This window comes from Aphelocoma coerulescens, chromosome 1 (genome assembly GCF_041296385.1).
Source record: "Aphelocoma coerulescens isolate FSJ_1873_10779 chromosome 1, UR_Acoe_1.0, whole genome shotgun sequence".
NCBI lineage: Eukaryota > Metazoa > Chordata > Aves > Passeriformes > Corvidae > Aphelocoma > Aphelocoma coerulescens.
Genome location: NC_091013.1, coordinates 88,080,420 through 88,101,494, shown reverse-complemented (window position 1 = coordinate 88,101,494; position 21,075 = coordinate 88,080,420). Strand labels below are relative to the sequence as shown.

The window sequence follows — 21,075 nt, the reverse complement described above, 5'->3', positions numbered from 1 at the left end:
TTATATTCCTGTATTAGTGTAAAACACCTTTGGTCATCCTAAGTATCACTTTATAGATATCGATATATCAGTCCTGCTCTCAAAATGGAACTGATTTTATTACTGCTGTTGAGTAGACTGACTTAATTTCACCATTTCTGGCAAGAAAAGGCACAAAATGTAATCTCAACTGAAATGTGGATAGTTTCCTCCTCTGTAATTTCTCTGGAGGTGTGTGTAAATAGGAAGAATCTGTGTGGGCCAGTGGAGGAGACAGGAGATTGGTTTCTATTCTTGCATTTGCTGTGGACCTGTGGCACATCATGAGATAAATCAGAATTCACATTTTCTGAGTGACTTATTTAAACATATTTCCTGCAAGGTTATCATGCAGTACACTGCTAATTCTTGGGTGTTTCTCCTGTTTTGAGTTAGAATCACGGAAGTGTTTGCTTTGGAAGGGGCCTCAAAGATCCTCTAGCTCCAACCCCCTGCCATGGGCAGGGACCCCTTCCAGTAGACCAGGCTATGCAAAGTCCCATCCAACCTGGCCTTGAACACTTCTATGGATGGAGCACCTGCAGCTTCTCTGAGCAACTTGTTCCAGTGCCTCACCATTCTCTTGGTAAAGAATTTCTTCTTAGTACCCAACCTAAACCAGTTTAAAACCATTACCCCTTATCCCATCACTATATGCCCTCGTCAAAAGTCCCTCTCCAGCTCTTTTGTGGCCTCTCTATGTACTGGAAGGCTGCAATAAGGGTTAGATCCTGTCCTAAACTGTGTGTGGTAGCACACATACAGACCCTTGTTCATTCTCCTGACAACTGAGAGGGATACAGTCCTTTGCAAACAACCATTCTAACCCTCCTGACCTGAAGTATGGGTGTTACAGTTAGGAATAAATGAAGAGCTGCCCCCAGAGGCCAAGGCAACCCACAGGAGCCATTGCACTAAGTCCTTCTCCATCAAAAACTCTAACCTCACATTCGTAAATGCCCTATTATCTCTAATCTGAGGTCAGTCCATGGCAGCTCTATGGAACAATGGTTACCAAGAAGTTCCTCACCTTGTACCTTAATATAATTCATAGTAATTAATACAGTCTCTGTCATTATGGTTTTTGCAGGGGACCAGATAGAAATGCAACATCAGCAGTTAGGTAATTGCAATTTAATTGGAAAGGGGCCATTTGGAGGGGTGCAGAGCTGGGAAAGGTCAATGGGCAACATCAGGCTTTGCTATGCTGCAGAGGCAAGGATAAAGGCTGTCCTCCTCCTCTCTGTTCCTTGCATTGTAGTGCCATTTGACTGTACCCTTGAAAGATTTGATCCAACTCCTTGGAGGCTTCAAGAGTTTAGGAACCATTTCTGCTCCTGGATAAAAGTGTAGTTAAGCTCATCATGTGCTACACACATACAGTGTGTATGAAATGTGGAAACTGCTCTGTGAGATCCTTCTGGCCTGGAGTGCACGGCAGTGATTTACTCAAGTGTTTTGCATCTCTGCAGTTATGTTTGCTGCCTCAAATCTATTGTGCACCTTTCTGAAGAGTCTGATGTTCATTTAATTTATTTCTGGTTTTCAGGAGAAAATGCACTAACTGGGGACTTAGACTTACTGTGTAGGTCTTCTGTTAAGAACTTGACCTCAAGCTAAATATCCTAAGGGAGACTACAGGAGTAGCAGTTGAGCTAAAGGGCTGTACATATCCTTGGGATTTTTGACAAACCCAGCACTGAGCCCTGAACTGGGTAGTGAATTTTCCACACTGTGCTAGGAACATCTTTAGAGGAAAATTATATATTGGTTTCAAGAAGAATTAAACATGAGAAGAACAATTAAAAAATAGTGTGTTATTATAGCAACCAAAGTAGTTGGCTTTTTTTTCCCCTCTGGTTGTTAAAAAAAAAAATCCACACTGATGCAATAAAAAATGACACAAGCGAATAAATGTATCAAGTTGTTATGGCAACTGAAATATGTAGGTTGGAATTTATGTATCCAGAACTTCTATGTAAGTAAAATAAACATTATCCTAGCTAATTAAAATAGCATGCAAAGATTATTTAATTTAAAATCATTATTCATGTTTTCCCTTACAATTAATTACTTACTTTCTTTTTTTTCTGTTTCCAAGTATTTGCATTTGCTTCCAGCTGTGGTCTGCTTGTATTTTCACAGCAAGATTGTGATTTCACTAATATGGGCTAAAGTGTGGAGGAAGTCCACTGAAGCTAATGAATAAAATGTGTGCAGGTGGGCACAACTGGAAGCAAACCATGTGCTTTAGCATGTCACTCTTGCTGCAGGTGACCTTTCTGCTTGCAGGGCCTTTTGGCAGGTGTCATTACTCCATGCTTGAAGGGATCTCCCAGCAGGCACAGCGCTCTGTCTTTCTTCTCAGTGTGATACAGTGCACATGGAACTCCTTGCAGAGCTTGTTTCTGCATGCAGCCTGCCCTCTTCAGCTGTAGATTTTGCTTCCAATATATTTTATGATAGCAAATTCTAAATGAACATTCATTAATAATGTTCAGCCTTTTAATTTTTCTAGTCCTTTTCCTCCAGCCTTCATAAGAGTTCAGTAATAGCTTCTGCTTTATTTGAAAGAAATAGATCTTTAATATCCCAAATTATTCTTCATGTGTTATCTTTATGCCCAACAAAGTGCAGGCTGATAGCTGAAAGGTAAAGGAATGAGGAGAATGATCTGACTCAGATCCCAGTGAGCTGGGGAAAATGCATTTATTTGTTTAACATTTTAATCTCATTCATTCTCATGTTCAGAGGTGTCTAAATTTGCCCTATGGAGTTTAAAAACACTGCTACCAGGAATGTTTTGGAAAATACCCAATCAGGGTAAGAACTCAGCAATACTTAAATTAATTGTCTCCATTTCTTGGAGGCAGTTATCTGCCTGGCATGGAGCTGCAGCTGGGGTGTGTCTTTGCCTGAAAACTGCAACCAGTCTGTCCAGTCTCATTCTTTGAGTGTCATTTCCATGCATCTGAACTGTAAATTATTTATCTCTTCCTTCTTGCAGCAGAGTTCATCTTTGCAATGTTCTTTTTGCCCATTTTTCCTCTGCCACATCAGATCCTGCCAGCCACTGCTCGTTGGTGTGCCAGGTCTCAGCAGGGGAGACTGTACTTGAGCAACAGCCCTCTCAAGGCTTGTGTTTGCGAGGGCTCTGGTGGCTGCACAGTGCCCTGCTCCCTCCCTGCTGCACAAATCATCACACGTGGCAGAGTCTACCACTAGGTGACCTTAGTGACAGTCTGCTGCCTGGGAAAGGAGACACATGAGTGCCTTGATTTGTATCCTAGCTCGAAAATAAAACTCTGCATGAGCTCTTCTATTTTCTGTCCCTTTACTCCCCTCTCCTGAGACCCCTCCTGGACAGGACCCCTGGACCCCTTCCCAGCACAGGAAAGATGTGGACTGTTGGAATGAGTCCAGAGGATGGGTACAATGATGGAGTGGGGGCTGGAGCATCTCTCCTATGGAGACAGGCTGAGAGAGCTGGAATTGTTCAACCTGGAGAAGAGAAGGCTCCTGGGAGACCTTAGAGCACCTTCCAGTACCTAAAAGGAGCTTATAAGAAGGATGAGCACACACTTCTTAGCAGAGCCTGATGTGGTAGGACAAGGGCTAAATGGTTTTAAATTAAAGGAGGGAAGATTTAGATTTATATAAAAGAAATAATTTGTTTTACAATGAGGGTGGTGAAAGGCTGGAACGGGTTGCTCAGAGAAGTGGTGGATGCCCACCCCAGGAAACATTCAGGGTCAGGTTGGATTGTACTCTGAGCAAGCTGATCTAGTGGAAGGTGTCCCTGCCCACAGCAAGGGCATTGGAACAGGTAACCTTTAAAGTTCCCTTCCACCCAAACCATTCTATGATTCTATGACAAGTGACACTGGAGATGGAACCTGGATCAGCAAAATGAATCCTGTGTGTCCTCTGGTTAGTCACCAGGCTTGAGTCTGTGGGGCTGAGTGACTCCAGCCAGCTTCATCTGAACTCTCTGTCTGGGAGGTGAAAAGGTGATGCATGAGCTGGTGTCTCCTCCCTGCCTGAATTTCCTGCCTGGAAAGTCAGTTGTCTTGCCGCAGATTGGAGTCACGGTGCAGCTGGATAATTGTGTGATATGGATAGTGAGGGAAATCAGGTCTGAGTATAGGTTTTGTGTTAGTCCAGCCAAAGTGACTACTCAGTAACTGATGGCTTGGATGAGAGCTTTTAGATGGTTGGTCAAATCTGTATCGGGGACGAACAAATGCAAAGTTCACCAGTGACATTCTGACATCCAGAAACACACTGAGAGCAAGATTTGCTCTCAGGAGGGTGCAGCAGCATTAAATCAGATCCTGACCTTTCTGAGACATAAGTCCACAGCCAGATAATTGTTCCTGAGCTTTAACACTCTTTAAGGCTGTCATAAAATTTTCTGAAAGGTTGAATCCATATAAGTTAAGGTGAAATCATAAAAACCCTAAGACAAACTAAATATTATTGTGATATTTATGCTCACTTTCAAATACAATAACTTAAAAAAAAATTAAAACACTCGTGCTGTGATTTGTACAGTAGAATCTATGCCCAAATAGGTTATTTTTCTTTTCTCCTTTCACATTTACTGGTCATATTGGGAACACTGGTGCAGAAGGGACTGCATTGACATTCGTACAGGGCTTAGCCATGAGACCTCGTAGCACTCTACAACATCACCCTGACTTAAGACAGCTGCAAAAGCTGAGCTAATGCAATGTGATGTGGAGCAAACCTTGATGTCATCAAAAAATGAACAAGAAACCCTAACATGGAAATGGAAATAAAATCCTTTCTGACATCTAAATCATTTGACGTGGATCCATGCCTTTTTGTAGGCCTTAGAAATACTGAATTAGAAAAGAAAGCTCTGCTATATTATTTCTGGATTGAAATTTAGGCCCAGCTGAGGCAAATTAAACTGCTTGACTTCTGTGGGATTATATTTCTGATTTTAGTTTCTAGCATGGCCTGCTCTGGGATTGCCTGAGTTTTCAGTGATACTGATGAAAGTCATATCCTGTCAAAAATTTGTTGAAAAAAATTTCTTCCTGTAATAAGGACTATAAGAGGCATAGAAATAGGACTAGCAGGGTACAGAAAGAGCATAGCACATATTATGGTCTCTAGGATTACTTCTCTGCATGGCATTGCAGGAAAAACTCATCAAGCCCTCAGTGACGCTTTGTCTCCCACAATCTGTCCAAGATGTACAACTTCTGTTCTTTGGTGGTCCAGTGATGCTTGCAGCACGTTTACGAGAGGTGTCAGCTCTGCCGAGGTACGGCTGAAAGGTGCAGAGCTTGGAGGACAGACCACAGGCACAGAAGGTGTTTGTGCTGTTTCTGGCACGTTGTAAAGGATGAACTTGACTTGGGTCCAGCTCTAGTTCACACACAGCTTGAGCAGAGTGTGAGCAGGTTGGCTGTACCTGGCGCAGAGGTGTGCCCTGTTCTTTGCTAGTAGCAGCATCCTGCTGAGCATCTCAGTTCAGCTCAGGTTGCTTCCTACTCCAGCATAGCTGCTGAATGAATTAATTTACATCAATGTCCTGTAAAATGGATAATACCAGCATACATTATGTTGAAATGTAGCTTTTTAAATGTTCTAATGATTTTCAAATATGCTTGCTCTAGAAAAGTTAATTAAATAAAAGCAGTATCACTCAGCACTATGTTTCTGGGAGCATTTGGTTATCAGGATGATAGATTTCCTGACAGATATCAGCATCCAAAAGTTAACAGATCACTGGGGTCTTTTATTTCTTTCCCCTACTCATGTGAATCACTTGGGGCAAGCAGGCATTTATTGACAGGCTCTCATGAGACTGGAGCAGAGCTACCAGCTGGTGATCCAAAGTGCCAAAAGACATCTCAGATCAGCCTCTGTTTTGAATTTCTCTCGCTAAAAGCATAGATGGGAGTGTTTCCTAAGCCAGGGACTGTAGGGGAAGGTGCATTAGCTCTCTGAGCCCTAAGGCAGTTGCACACTTACTTGGGCTCATGGACTACAGCTCCTCACACTTCCACCCACCCTCCTGGGCCCTTTGTAAAGCTGATCAGCTTTTTCTAGCCACATAGCCCTAGAAAATATTCCATGAGTCCTGGAAACAATATCCTAGAACATGGAAGAGCAGAATAAAGTTTGCACGTATGTTTCCTGGGGTTTTTTTTAAATATTTTTTATATTCTCAGTGTTGGATTTCACCCCAAGAAATAAACATGTGGTAACTATTGGGGATAACAAGTTCCTTCTACTGATATATCCGGTATAAATTCTGGAAATTCTATAAATTCTTACAACAGACTGGAGAATTCATCCACCATTACACGTCTTGGCTGCTATAGGAGGACCTCCCATAGAAACTCATGGAAACCCCATATGCCATAATTGCCTGTGAGGGCAGATGCTCCGTCTGGTTGCTGGCTCAGACATGAACTGGAACATGCTGCCTGCTGAAAGTGGAACCAGTGACAAGTCTTTCATAACTTATATCTATGTACTTTGTCAAAAAATAATCAGCCAGAGTTTTGCCGTCAGTTGATTGTGTCGATTGTGCATGTCCTAAAAAGCTACCAGCAACATGTGTTATAAGCACAGAAAAACTTCACTGAGCACTGTTAAAATTAGACAAAATTAGCAAGGTAGGTAATGTGGTTATAATTTTATTAATAAATATTTAAATAATGCTGTAAGTTTGCACAATGAAAGAGACTGTGCTGAAGAGATTATGGTCTAAATAGTACCTGTTAATTATAATCTAAATAGATTAGTGTGAATTATGCACAAAATTAGAAGGCTGCTTTAGGAGTGATCTACAAGGCTCATGGTTACTAACCATGTGGGTAAAGTTACTAAGTGAAGTTTTGATGTGCCCTTGCAACATTTGCTTGCGAAATCTCTTCTGTTTCTTGACCAATTTGAAGAGAATAAGATAATGCTTTCTTCTGTGAAGAGGAAGATAGAGTTTTTCCAACTACCAGCCCTCTGGATGCAGGGGTGTGATAAAAAGTCTATAGTTTTGGCAGTAGTTTTAGTTCAAGCTTGAAGTCATTATTTCCAGAACTTCCTGCAAGGATGTGTGAGCATGGCACGTGTTGTCCACTGCATTTGCAGTCTGTCATGCTGGGGGTGCCAGGTCTGCATCTCCTGCTCATGGTTCAGGAATAACGAGGTGTTGCTGAAACACTTCCCTTGCACAAGCAGGCAGCTTTTGGCTATAAAGTATACAAATGAATTTAAGCAGGATAGGCTTTTTGTTGGCCTCCAAAGGGAGGGTTGTACGTAATCAAGAATAAGAAAAGACTCAAATCCAAGATTGTTAGTTTTTAATAAATCTATCACAATGCACAGCAAGTATTCTTTCTGCCTCTTGGATTATACAGTGTTGGAGTGAAAGCTCCTCTGGACTCAGGCCCAGAGGGAAGCCAAGGCATAGGGGTTGAATTAAAACCTTTGGACAAGCTGAGATACATGAAGCCACACCAAAGTGAAATAGAAATATAGATTTTTTTAACTTTTAGTGGAAATATATGCTAAGTGCCTTAAACATTAAAAAGCTGTAGCAGAGACCTTAAACACAGTTCTTACTGCAGCAGTGTTACCTTTTCACAGAATTCTTTACTTTAGCCAAAATATAGATAGAATTATACTGTTCACATTTTTCAGATAGAGTGTTCACATAAACAACAAGAGCTGATAGAAACTGTATAGGCAGATCTGTGTAATACCTATGTAACACTTGTGTAAGACTTACAACTGTTAGAATTAGACCTGGATAGGTTAAGAAAAGAAAAACTGGAATAGTGTGTTAATCTTATTGGTCAGTTAGCAAATATAATCCACACGTCTGTGAGAAAAAATATATAGAGTATATAGAGCATATAGAAGAAGAAGAAGTAGCTGGTTTTGCCTGCTGTTTGCTGTTGCTGCTTGGCTTTATCATCTAACCCCCTTCGAACTCTGCCTTCAAGAAAGCTGTGAGACTATGAAATAAAGAACTTAGCAGAACAGCAGCCTCCTCTGCTCTCTTACCCTGGTCGGGGAAGGAAGGGTACCCCGTCCAAAGCTCAACAATACAGTCCCATTTATTTCGTAACACAGAATTAAATATCTCTTGGTGTTCACATGGTTTGCTAGCATATGCTTTGTTTAAGTTGGGAAACCATATATTATTTTGCTAATGATTATTGAACCTTAATACACTGGAACAGAGAGATGTTCCAGATTTATTACAATTACTCTTGCTTGACCCTCCTAATGTCCTCGATTTCCTGCTCTTTACAATGAATTTGTGACCCATTTCCCTAAGGAAAACAATGGAAACATTTCATAGCATCTTATGACATTGTTTTATGTTCTTTCAAAATATTGGAGCCAAGTAATGGTGAAAAATTTGAGGGAAAAAATATGTAAAATGTAAACAAAGTAAGTTTCTTAACCAATTTTACAGCCGCACTCATTTGATAAATGTTACCATAGAAGTTTCTGCTGAAGCTTGTCAAACCCCTTTTGAGAAGTTGCAGAAGCTGAGCTCCTTTAGGATCAGGATCCTTTAGCTCTTGATGATTAGAGCAAATAAATAATGTATTGATTTGCAGAGTTTGTATTGTTGCCTGTAAATAATAACAATGAAAAACATTTATGTCAGGTATTTGAAGAAAGCAAAGATGAAATGAAATTTTTGTGCATGCTTTTTAGCTCCTTGCAAAACCAATTTTCTCTTACGGAAAGAAACATTTAAGGAGTTGTTTGGATTTTCTGTAGGCCCTGGGTCAAGACCTGGGTTCAGTTTCCTGCTGTCCTTGAAAATTTTGGCCTCGTTGTCTTTCTGTCCCTTCCTCCCTTCGAGATTACAAATGGGAAATATTCACCACCCTTTGGTGACTAGAAACCAGCCAAGGGAATGCGTGGCTCTCCATGTGAGGGAAGCTGTAACCTCAGACAGGACACTCCTGGAGTCCTGTGTACTTAGCCCCATGTAATGCTGAGCTGCTGGGCCTGATCCAGCCTTTAAATGCAGCCTTTACTGGAGCACAAGACTCATCCATTGGTTCCAGTGAAGCTAAAAGCACGTGTCTAAGTAGTTGCCTGGATTGGGGCCAGCACTCAGTCTTTTGCTGGACAGAGCCCTAAATAAACAACCTAGCATCAGAGGGGAGAACATTTGCACATGTGAGTGTGATTTGGCTGTTTCTTGTTATTTCCTAAGTTGTCCTGGCAGTGGTTGCTCTACTTAAAATGCTAACAATTTCTTGCCTGTTGTGTTAAAATTGACTGCACTCCTGTTGCCCAGGCTAAAACAGCATGGGTCTAAATCACTCAGGGTGCTCGTGATGCTCAGCACCCACAGATACAATTCTGTTTGAATCCTCCCCGCTTTCCTGTTTGTGCTCTTGCAAAGTGCCCAGAAATTTTCTGAGATCCGAGTAAGAGGCAGTCATCACGTTTCATTCAAAGGCTGACTCTTCAAGCACATTTTTGCAGGGCAGAGCATTGTAAACAGAGATGTCATTTGTAATATTTACTGTCTTAATGTAAAATCTACAGTAATGTATTAGGTTTCCAGCTGGAAAATTGAAAAAACAAACATAGCCATTTACTATGTCTTCTGCCAAAGATATTATTTGAAGAAATACTATGTGTTTTATGAGGGTTTTGTGTAAGCAATGTAAGATTGAAATCTGTGTAAATGAAGGAAAGGTAACAAAAAATGCATTTTAATTTAAAAGATTTGCACATATGGTTCCTAGTCAAGCATGAAACCTTTTAAAAAATGTTTCACTTAGGAGAATGTAATGAATTAGAAATAAGAAAACAAGCCAGATAGTTTGTTTGTTGCTGTAAGGAGATACATTACATATTCCTGCAGCTACTCCAGATGAGAACCCCATCACTGTCAGCAGGTCTTGTCAGGGCACTGATTTCCGTCCTTATCTTTGTGTTCTGTTGCCGAGAGCTGCAGAGCACCTTGAATGCTTTCTGAAGTCACAGAGAGATTATGATAAGCATCATCTCGCAGATTTAGCCTATTAAGACCTTCACAGACTTCCATGAGAGTGCCTGTAGGATTAAACCCAGAAAGTTTTGCATGACAAAACACTGAGGTGAAAATCTTGTATAGAAGCCACCAGATACTTATCCAAATTCAGGCTACCCTTTTGTGTGTGCATGCTCATCTGTATGTTTAAATGTAATTGAATTAAAGCACACATCTCAACTACTTTATTTGTGGTTTTTTTTACCTTCCTCTTTAGCCTGCAGCTTCCAACAGATCAGAAGGATCTGGACAATGTCATGAACACAAGGAGAACACGACTTTTGAAAACTATGTGGTAGACATGAAGACAAAGGTATTGTCCACTCTTTTTTTGTGATGGAGAATGAAATCCTTGTTTAGTGAAGTTTTGCTGGAAGTGAAGGACATACTGAATTTGAGCTCCTGGATTATTTTTTTTTTCTGCTTAATGACTGCATGTACATTATCACATTTGAATGAGGCTTACAGCTGCCATTTATTGTTGTATGTTACTAGCTCTAGGTATTTTCTGCTGACCTAGGCAGGATTTAATTTTTGTTTTTATGTACAAATCTTGTTCATATTGGTGATGGTGCTACAGATTAGCTGATCTCAAGGTGGTTTCATTTCAGTCTATTTTAGAGGTACAAGTTGTTGCACAGTTAGTTTTATTCCAGGTGTTTTCAGTCTCTCAGTGTGTGTTGTAGTTTCTTTTTGGTCTGGAGTCAGTATGGAAGAATATGAATGTCAGCAAAGTGATGATTTTTGTATATGGGCAGCCTAATGATACCTATCATAAAACTCTGCTGACTAGCGTTACTTTATGGCTGTGCTAAGGGGGTGTGTTACACTTCCCTGTCTTGCTGCTTGCAACAGTGAAGTTACAAGTGCTTCATTATAGTATCTCCATTATTTTCATAGGTTCACAACTTGGCTGGAACAATTCCCTTGGGCTTAGATATTATTATGCAGACTTTCAGCCTTGGCGTCATTTTGTGTTTTTTCTTTTTGAAGTGAAAGAAACTTATTAAGTTTTCTTTTAAAGTAAACAAGCTGGAAACATGATGAAAAGAAAAGGGACATTAACCGAGCTGGTGTGCTTGTATGGTGCCTTGTAGACTTCAGCAAAAGTTGTTCCTAACAGGGGAAACTTGTGGATTATTCCTCTTGTCTAAGACTTTTCCACGGGCTTTGTTTCCATTTCTAGATTAATTTCTTTGTTCATTAAATTTTAAAAATCTGAAGATCTAATTTTCTAACATGATTTTCTGAGTTTCTTGTGTTGTTGTGTTCCCAGTTTCTCAATCAGAAAAGCTTTTGTACCATATGGGACCATGGTGGTACTTGATAGTTGAAATATGAGAACATATATACTCATTGAAATTTGTCTTTATGGATGATATTATTTATCCAAAGCAAGGGATTATCAAAAGTTTGAGATACACCCTAAATACATTTTGTCCATGAGGATGTTGTGAAAATAATGGGATGTAGTTGATCTCATCCCCATTTCACAACATGATTTTTGTTATGAATGCCCAGCTGAACAATGCACTATCCTCCTACTTAAAGTCACTGCAAACCCCGGACTAAATATTTCTCCATCAGCAATTCTATGTACTGCATTTTCATGCTGTTCATGTACAAAGTGTACCTGAGAGGAAACTGAAAATTGGCAACACCATTGCCAAACTCCAAGACATTCAGAGCTGTGAGTGGTGTTTTCTTCAGTTCTCAGTATTATGGGATTGTAGATAGCAGATGTTTTGTTTTCATTTCCAGGAACTTGTGGTTTAGTGTGTCAGTTCACTTGAAAGCATCATTTTGTCTGATTTCTTTTACAAGTGATCCTGCTTGGGTGCTAGTGGCTGCTATGACAGTGACACATAGCTATTTAAGAGTGGCTACATGTTTGAACATATGTGCCAGAGCTTTTTAGTTGCTGATGATCAATTGGTTGTTAGATTTACTTCCCCAGGCAGAATGCTCAAGAATGAAAATGAACTCTTCATTCACCATTGATCTTGAGAATTGAGAACCACTTCAGGACGTACCGCCCTTGAGTACCATGTGATTCTGTTGCAGAGCATTCCAGCCTGCATAAAGCGAGCAGAGCTTTATGAAGCACTTCTGTTTCATTCTGAGTAGGGCATTTGTGGAAACAAGAAAACAATTATGGCTTTGTATAGGAAATAAGAGATGGGAAAAGCATTATGCATAAGTTTTAAACTAACGAAGGTTGTGGGGCTTTTGAAAGGCTAGCTTGTCCAAGGATCTTCAGAGATGTAGAATGGATCAAGGACCTCTTCCCCATACCTTGTGATGATGAAAGTGCATGTCCTACAACCCTATGAGTCATATTGTGTTCCCAGCTTGCCTTATTGCCCTCTCATAGGACCTCAAACTGGTGAGCTTGTGGCAATGTGACTGCTGGAGAGGTTGCACTGTCTCAGAAGTAGCTTTTTTTCTTCCTCTTCTGGGGCAGTTGCTTGGCTAAAGTGGTGCGAACTCCCACATACTACATAAAGGGGTGGTAAGGTGGGAATGTACTTGGGGTAAGAAGAGAGGGAATCCCCTCCACAGCTGTGAAGCAGAAACTTTTTTCTGTGGCTGTTGAGCTCAAGGCCACTGTGGCCACCTGAGTGCACAGACCTTGTGGTGAAGGAGTGGAGCTTCCTGTCCACCTTTCCCTTCTCCCTGCGCCCATTTTACCATCTACCTTCAGGGCTTTGAGAGGCAAAGTCTGTGCTTCCCTACTAAAAAGAAAATTGTCCATTTCTTCTCATTGGAAAAGCTACCAGCTGGAGAAATTGGTCAGGCCTCCAACAATGACTGTGCTAAATAGCAGTGAAATTTGCCATGCACGGGTGAAGGGAATGATTCGTGTTATAGCTTCTGTCTGAGACTCTCCTGGGCCTCAGGCCAGTTACAGAGCTGCTGCTCTTAGGGCTGCTGCAGTTAGGAGGGGAAGAATTGCTAATTTGGTGATCTTTAAATTAACATCAGAACTCCTGATTCAGCCTGGGAACTACATTAAAATTCTTAGTGACTAAGGTATACAGAACATGCTTTCTGAAATTTGTATTAACGTCTCTTTCTGGATGAAGAAGGATTTATTCTGACATTTCATCTGTAATACAGCTTTTAACTACATATCCAGGATCTACAAGATTAGTAGTTTTTCTCTCTCTCTCTGTTTTAAAATTTTTTTTAGTGTAACACGAAGCAGCCCGCATAAAAAACTGTCTCATGAGATTTTCCCTTGTAGCATATACTTACTCAGATCACTTGAATCCTGGTTAACTGGTAACCAGCTGGGATCCACAGGAACTGGGTTCAAGTGGTATAAGTGAGCTCTGGCTGTAAAGACTTAATTTGACAACTACATCAATTGCCCTCTTGGAAGACGTAACCAGGGAAGTATTTATCTGGAGCTTGTTTGGATGCAATATAGAACCTGAAAAGAAGAAAGGAATTATAACCTGGGAATGTAATATCATCGACAAGTACTCCATAGTACACAATTTAAGATACATTAGGAGTAAATAAATCTTTCTCTATATTTGTAAGAGCTTGTATGGGTTCATATGTTCTCTGTGTAGGTGCATAGAGCTCTAAATATTCACTGGCTAAATTTTTCAAGATGCTGACATTACTAATGCAATAGTAACAGTCTGGTTAGATGCCTCCTTTCTTAGTGTCCACTCCAAAACTTAGAGACCTAGTGCTCCTGTCTTTCTTAATCTCTGCTCTTCAAATAAAAGAAAATAAACCAGTTTTGCTGTTAATTTTTTTTTCTAGCAATCTATTTTTCTTTACAGTTTTTGGCTTCAAAAGAATTTAAGAAGTGTTTTAAGAAGGTGCATCATGAAAGCTTAAAAAAATCAGAATCTTTTCTAATGATTTTAGCTTTTGCAGAAGCTTGCTTTTACAAATATTGAATTCAGCAGGATGTTGCAGGCTCTTGTTCTAAATATAGTGGCCTAATTAAACCCTATGCTTTGGTTATCCAGGTGGAAGTACCTGGATACAATGAAGACTTTAATGCTAGAAAGGAGCATTAAATTGTCCAGTGTAAACTGCATTAAAAGACCATCACATTTAACTCACTTACCTCATATTGTTGGTTTTTGTATGACTTTAAAATGGATAGGTTGGTAAAATTAGAGGAGAAAGAAGCAGTCAACTGGGCAGATGGTTTTCACATGGTGATCCACAGAGCCACTGGTGTCACAGTGGGAAATAGTTGTTATTCTTCCTATATTAAGGCTTCCTAAGAGACAGAGCTCATCACAGAGGTTATTTTTTACCATCTAAATTGACTATGAGCAACTATAAACCATGTCTTTTCACCCCAGATGGCTGCTCCTCAATTTTTTTAGTTTTTGGGTCAAGCCTTTCTATAGTAGATTTCAGTCAGGATCATATGTACATAAAATAAAAAGGCTGGAAGAACAGAGGGAAAAATAGAACTAAGCAGGAATATGACCTCCAGAAATTAGAGCAGAAGGAGGTGTTGCTAATGAAGGGCAAAGCAGTGCTAAGGATTTGCAAAACTTATTCTTGGGGAGAAAAAATGAATGGAAAAAGTATCTAGTTGAAGAAACAAAATTAAGCAGCTCAGCCTCTTTTTGGGGTGTGGGATGGGTTGTTAATGGAAATGAGGGACTGTATCTTTGAAGAAACACTGGAGACCCATTGATGGTCATCTGTTGCCAGTTATTGATAGGTGTGTGTTAAAAGCTATGACTGGGAGCCCTGGCAACCAAAACCAGCCCAAGGAAGTTTGAAGCTGAGGTCTGTGTCCCCAAAAGCATGGCTTCCTTCTGTGTGGGACTATGAGAGATTATGCAGATAAAAAGTATGTGGTAGTATTTTAGGGAGCAAACTGCTCAATTATATGTTAAGCTTGAGGAGCACATGTGCAAATCCTGCCCTGTTAAATGCTCATTGTCATATTTAGTGGAAGGAGGTGACAGTCAAAAATTGGAGGAGCGCAGGAGGAAGCTTTTTGGTACACTGAGGGAGCTGTATGTTCATGTAAGCATCCCCAAAGGGTTGAAACCCTCTGTTTTTCAAATAGACTGTAAATAGGATCATGAATTCACTGGGATCATCTCACAAGAGTAGAGCTGCAAGTAGAAGCATTTGCAGATCATTCACTTAGGGACCAATTTCAAAATACATCTCCATATGCCAGTTTCAAGTCTGAGATGAAATTTTACAGCCAAGTCATTAAGTAATTCTGTGTATGAAGTATTTCACACCTTACTCGATTACAAGATCAGCTTGAATCTATCAATTAGAAGAGGACAAAATGTTGGGTGCTTTACACCCAAGTGTTAAAATATCTCCTGATTTGAGAGTTGACTGAATCCACTTTTACCCAATAATCCTTAGAGCACAAGGGCGGCTTACATTAGACCATATTAATGGGTTAATTTATTCTTAAGGAGATATTAAATTGGGTCTTACTTCAAGGATGTTTGAAAGTTCCCTGTTTCATGTAATCTATAGTTTAATAAACTTGTCTGTTTGGCTACTGGACTAAACCTCAGTAGGGAGAAAACCTGCAGGTTCTAGCACAGCCTGTAAACGCAAATCAAGTTTGTTTTGTGCACGTGTTTGCTCCGAGTGAGTTAAACACAGTTCTAAGTGCTCTGGAGACTTTCTCTTTAAGATGTTGTATCCACCAAGACTTTAATAGTTGGGGGAGGGTTGATTGCTCTCTGACCACATATCTGATTCACTATGGATTTTGTAACTTTGGTAGCAGTGACCTCATTTTGGCAAAATAATATGTGTCATTTACTGAGCGCGTCTCATTGCTCCAACAATCACGGGAATATTGGGGTTATAACCTGAGTAATTTATGGAAGAGAGACGACTCTTAAATAATCTTTTATTTTCTTGGAAAGGCTTATTTTATTAAAAATGTATTTTAGCTCTGAGTGAGAAGGAGAGATCCTCAGCAAAGCACCCAGGAGAGATTGTGCTGTCCAGTGTGTTGAAAAGGTGAATTGCAGTGTATGGGTGTCTAGACATTTCCTCTTGTTGCTGTCAACAGTCCAGTTGGCTGTATTTTTTTTTTTTTCCCAGTGAATAGGAGCATTGATTTTCCTCTCTCTTTGGCCAGAGCTTTCATTTTACATATCTTTCCCCTTCTGAGTCTCTTTCTCTCTCCCTCCCTCTTTCTTCTCTCTCTCTCTTCCTCTATCTGGAAGAGAGGGAAGCCTGTAAGAGCTGACAGCAAGCTTTCTAACTCAGAATGATTCATGTAAAACACCTGAAAGGCAAGCTCTGCACCAGCATCACTGCAAGAAAGGTAGGGCTGTGGGGGCTTAAACAGTCTGTAAAACTCCGAGCAAAATGTTGAGAACATGAGATAAATAGATTAAGTCTGTGGATCTGTCAATGATGCAAGAAAAGTTTGTGAGAGAATTGAAGGAGTGTTTGAGCTCTGTTGTTCAAGGTGCTTTCTTTTAGTTAAAAGTTTGATGTATTTTTCATAGGTGGGGAAAAAAAAAAGGTTCCCCTGCACAGCTTTGAATAATGTATATAATGTAGGGGTTTTTTTTTCACGGGTGGTAAACTATAATTATATCACTGTTGTGCTTGACAGATCCACGTGCATGTGTAAGTATGCAAAGCCCGGTTCTTTCCCCTGACTGATTATTTTCTGCTATAGCTAAAGTTCGCCTTATCCAGCTGTTATTTATATTCACTTCCCTAAATCCGAATCTGACCCAGTAATTCTGAGCAATTGTAGCTGTGACGCACGAGTTCTCGCACACACCTTCATGTTTCAATCATACACTTCCAGTAATGTGTGTTTGTAGGAATCATGCTCTTAATAAAACCCCTTACAACCCAAAGCAGTTGTTTTGGCAGAGAAGTGACAGCACTGTGATAGATGGGCCCGATAGTTGTGTGTTTTATGCTTGCTCTGAGTTAGTAGGGAAGAGGAGGGAGAGAGCGAGTGAAAGGGGGGAGGAAAAAAAAGACAGGGAAGGAGAGAGCGAGAGGGAGAGAGATTGAGAGAGAGAGAGAGAGCGAGAGAGAGGCAGAGAGAGAGAGACTTGGCAAGGGAAATCTTATGGGTATACTGAAACAGCAGATCAGAATTGTGAAACCAGAGCTAGGGCTGAAATGTGATGCTTTTGCTCTTTTGTGCTTGTTGTGGTTCTCATCTTCCCATTTAGAGGGCTGCACACCATTCAACAGCATATTTTGATCTCAGATTGAACAATGCAGCAATCAAGCCTGATAAGCCACCTGGAAGTTTTGCTTGAGACGATTTCTAGTGGGTTTACTGATCCCTGTGAGCATCATGACTGCCTTTAGCATTGTGGAGGAGGACTCGAGTTTCTTATGAGGGCCCCACTTGGAAAAGCCGGCTGTGCAGATTCAAGCCTCCGGTTCTGTTCATGCTATTCAAAAGCCTTTCCTCACCCTTGCTGATTTATTTTTATGATTTACATATACTCCTGTGGAGATTTACAGGATGGATTGTCTGTGCATTGTCACGACCAAGGTAGGACTGGAAACATTGCTGTTCTGTGTACATATTTCTCTGCTATTTTTCTGTTCCTGTAATTAAATAGATTGAGCATGTCCTGTGTCAGGTTGCAAGATAAAGTGATGAATAAGCTTTGCTTCCATGAGCATTTTATTCTCTTTATCTGTAGATTATGCAGTTTGTTTCTATATCACTTCCTAAATGATATGTTTTTTACTTATTTTCTACTAGCAAAAGGAAAAGGATTTCATATTCTATCTAAGCTTATGCTTGTGTCTATTAATATCTCTAGCAACTAGAGCACTTTCAGAATACATGGCATACTGCACATATTTTCTCAGCTTATCAGTTTATTCTGTAAACTAAAGAATAATAAAGAAAGGGGGCATTATATGGGTCCTAGGATTTTAAGGAGGCCAATCAGATGTAGTTTAGATAGTCATGGTGTTTCTGATTGGAGAGATGCAAGTTTCTTGTGGCTTATTGTGGCTTTTTTGGGGAAAAAACATAGATTACTTTGCCTTTCTAGGCCTGAAAAATAAAAATGCCTAGGTCCCAATTCAGCACTCTTATAGTGATTTTAGATCTAACCAGACTGTTTGGAAACAGTCCTTCTAAATAATTCCTTCCAATTTCTTTTCCACAACAGTGGCATCAGACTAAGGACCTCAGGGTTAAGGACACTTCCCAGCTTAAAGATCTAGTGTAGAGATAAGCTGAATGATTCCTTGAGACATCCTCAAACTTAGCAAACTAACTTAACATTAAATGACAGGGCAATGATAAGGGAACTCCCTTTCTGTTGCTACAGGGCAGGGAGCTCAGCGCGTGTTTGCAAACACCTTTGCACGTGGTGGTGGTGGGGTTTATAAGGAGCAGTTAGCAGGGGATGTCCAGCTTTGGGCTTCAGCACAGTGCTCCCTGTTCTGCCTTACTTTGGTGAATGTCATCATTTCCACAGGACTTGCAAAATGCCTGAGTGGCCAGAACACCTGAATGCTGCACAAATGATAAGGGAAAGCAGGGGTTAGCACTGCTGTCATCACTGCTGTCATTTTTTGCGTCACAGCGATGCGGAATGGGGACACCCATCTGTAACACAGAGAAGGGCAGCAAGATACACCCTGGACACCCATGGGCAGCAGAGAGGTGTGGTGGGTGGCCACTACAGAGAGCAGGAAGTGCAGTGGAAACAGATGCCAGCTGTCATTCCCATCTTGCTGGTGGAGAAACCCATATGGGAAGAGAACAAGAGGTGAATGAGGCCACAGAGGAGGATAAATTGAGGAGGCTGTGGCCTCATTCACCTCCTGTCCTTTCCGGGTTCTCCTGGCTCCTACAAGCCATGCTGGATCTGAGACTATATCCTCAACCAGCCTTGGAGCAGAGCAGGGACACCTGTGGGTATCTGTTGATGCAATACCAGTGAAAAGCGCTCAGCAGTGGAGGTTTAGCCCTGCTGAACAAAGCTGGGATGCAGGATCACACTAAACATCCAGTTTACACTTCCAAGTGTTGCTTTCCAGTTCAAAAGGTTGAAAAGAAGAGCTGTGATTAGCCCTACTTCTGCATGTCTTGTTGTGCAGTGGGGACCTGGAATTGCATCCATCCTTGGCCTTGAGAGTTTGGGATGGAGATGTGTAGGAATTGGATTTGGGACAGGGGAGTAAGTCAAGTTTTAGGATGGTATAATTGGAAAAGTACATGTCCCAGTACCTTTTTTTTTAATGTGTCAGGAGACATCACTTATTTATTTTACGAATTGGTGCTGAAAGTATTCCACTGAATCTTTTCCCATGGCCTTCTGGGAAATAAAAAACATGGATTCACTGCCAGATCACTACTGCTGCTGCCTTGAGCAGGGTTCCCAACTCCATCTACATACATTTTTCCTTTCAGCTTTTCTGTCTCTTGAATCCAACACTGAGTGTCTGAAATGATCTGAAAGTCAAGCATGTGAGTAAGCCTCATATATTCAACTCCAGATATTCAGTCTTTGCTGCCAACGTTGGTGTTGGAATGAGATACAATGTGAATTGTACATGGCTTGCTATTTGCATGCATGTGGGAACAACATAATATCATATGTAATTGAGCTGAATAATGGCAAAAGTCTAGTTTCGGAAGTCTTTCATATTGCAACGGCTTGAAACCAAAGAAGTTGCAGTGATTTGCTCATGTTACTTGGTGCCATATTTAAATAGCAGGACTAGTGTTGTATTGGTCCATAATCTGTTCTTATTTATTTGCATTGAAGTAACTCTCCTTCCTCTAAACCACCAAAATTTTTTATCTGTTTATGCCAATATTAACCAGTATAATAGTAGCAGACCTTTTTCAAAACAATTGTTATTTTAAAAAAAATCATTCTGGTAAGCATGAATTCTATAGACCAACAATGTGGTCATTTTTGACCTCAGGTCTGTTAATTGTCCTTATTTGAATAGCCATTTTTCTCGTTTATGCAAGTAATTGCCATTTTTTGTTTTGAAGAAGTGGATCTTGATGTCAGGGAGTAAATACATCAGGTTTATTCTTCAGATCTTAAGTAATAAAAAGGGAGTAAAGGATAAATGCTTTTTAAACTGCAAAAGATGAAGGCTGTTCAAAGAGTTGACATTTTTAACACTTGATCATTAAATTTAGTCTGGAATTTTTGGTATTTTCACAGTATAGAAAAAGACATAAATGTTGTGGTGGAGTATGCCCTTGTAGATTATGTTCAATGGATCTACAGATCCTGCTTTGAACTCTGCGTGATAAAAGATGGCATCTAATAAAATTAATTTCTGATATACCTTGCCAAATCTTAAATCCTATTGATGTTTTGTCAGCCAAAGTGTAAAGTATGTTTAAGATAGATTTAAGATATGAATTTGTACAAATTCTTCCTCTTCTTTTTATTTCCTTCATTTTTCCATGCATTTCTGAACACAGGACTGCAGAAATGCTGAATCAGTCAAGGACGGCTTCTTATGGTTGTCCTGGTTTATTTTAATTGATCATGTTCCCAGCATAGCATCTTTCTTTTACTGTCACATAAAACAAGTTAATTTGTGGCATTATTTTATCATTAGGAAGAATTCAGTATAAATTAAAGCTTAGGTTGAGCCTCCATCCCAGTGGGAGCACCAGGAGTTTTTGAAAAGGAAGAACATTCCCACTGTGCGTCCCAACAGTCAAAGGCAACATGCTGTCCTCTCCTCTAGGTACCAGCTCTCATTCCATCCTTCTGCCTTTTACAGACTTATGAATACAACGGGAGCTGCCACTGGTGAAAAAGAACATAAATAGCTCTATGTTGCTCACTGTAACAGGGGCTGCTCCCCTGCACCCCCCAGTTCTTGGTGTTAGGTTGCCTAGGAAAGATGATCAGCTTTCACTGGAAAAAAACCCAAAAGCTAGGCCCTAGTTGCTAGAAAGGAGAGCTCAGAGGTGGCAGCTCTGCAAGCTTAAAACCCAGAAGGCCAATGCCAGGGCTAGCTAAAGACCTTCTCTCAGGATA

At 40.4% G+C, this 21,075-nt stretch overlaps 1 protein-coding gene across 2 annotated transcripts in view; it reads left to right on the top strand.

Annotated features, from left to right (window-relative positions):
- DLG2 (discs large MAGUK scaffold protein 2) overlaps positions 1 to 21,075 on the top strand; it is a 1,009,135-nt gene that overhangs the window by 140,253 nt on the left and 847,807 nt on the right. For both annotated transcript variants that reach the window (XM_069015930.1, XM_069015936.1), the window contains exon 6: positions 10,290 to 10,385. In XM_069015930.1, coding sequence (XP_068872031.1) covers positions 10,290 to 10,385 — 96 coding nt within the window. The remainder of the gene's footprint in view (positions 1 to 10,289; positions 10,386 to 21,075) is intronic.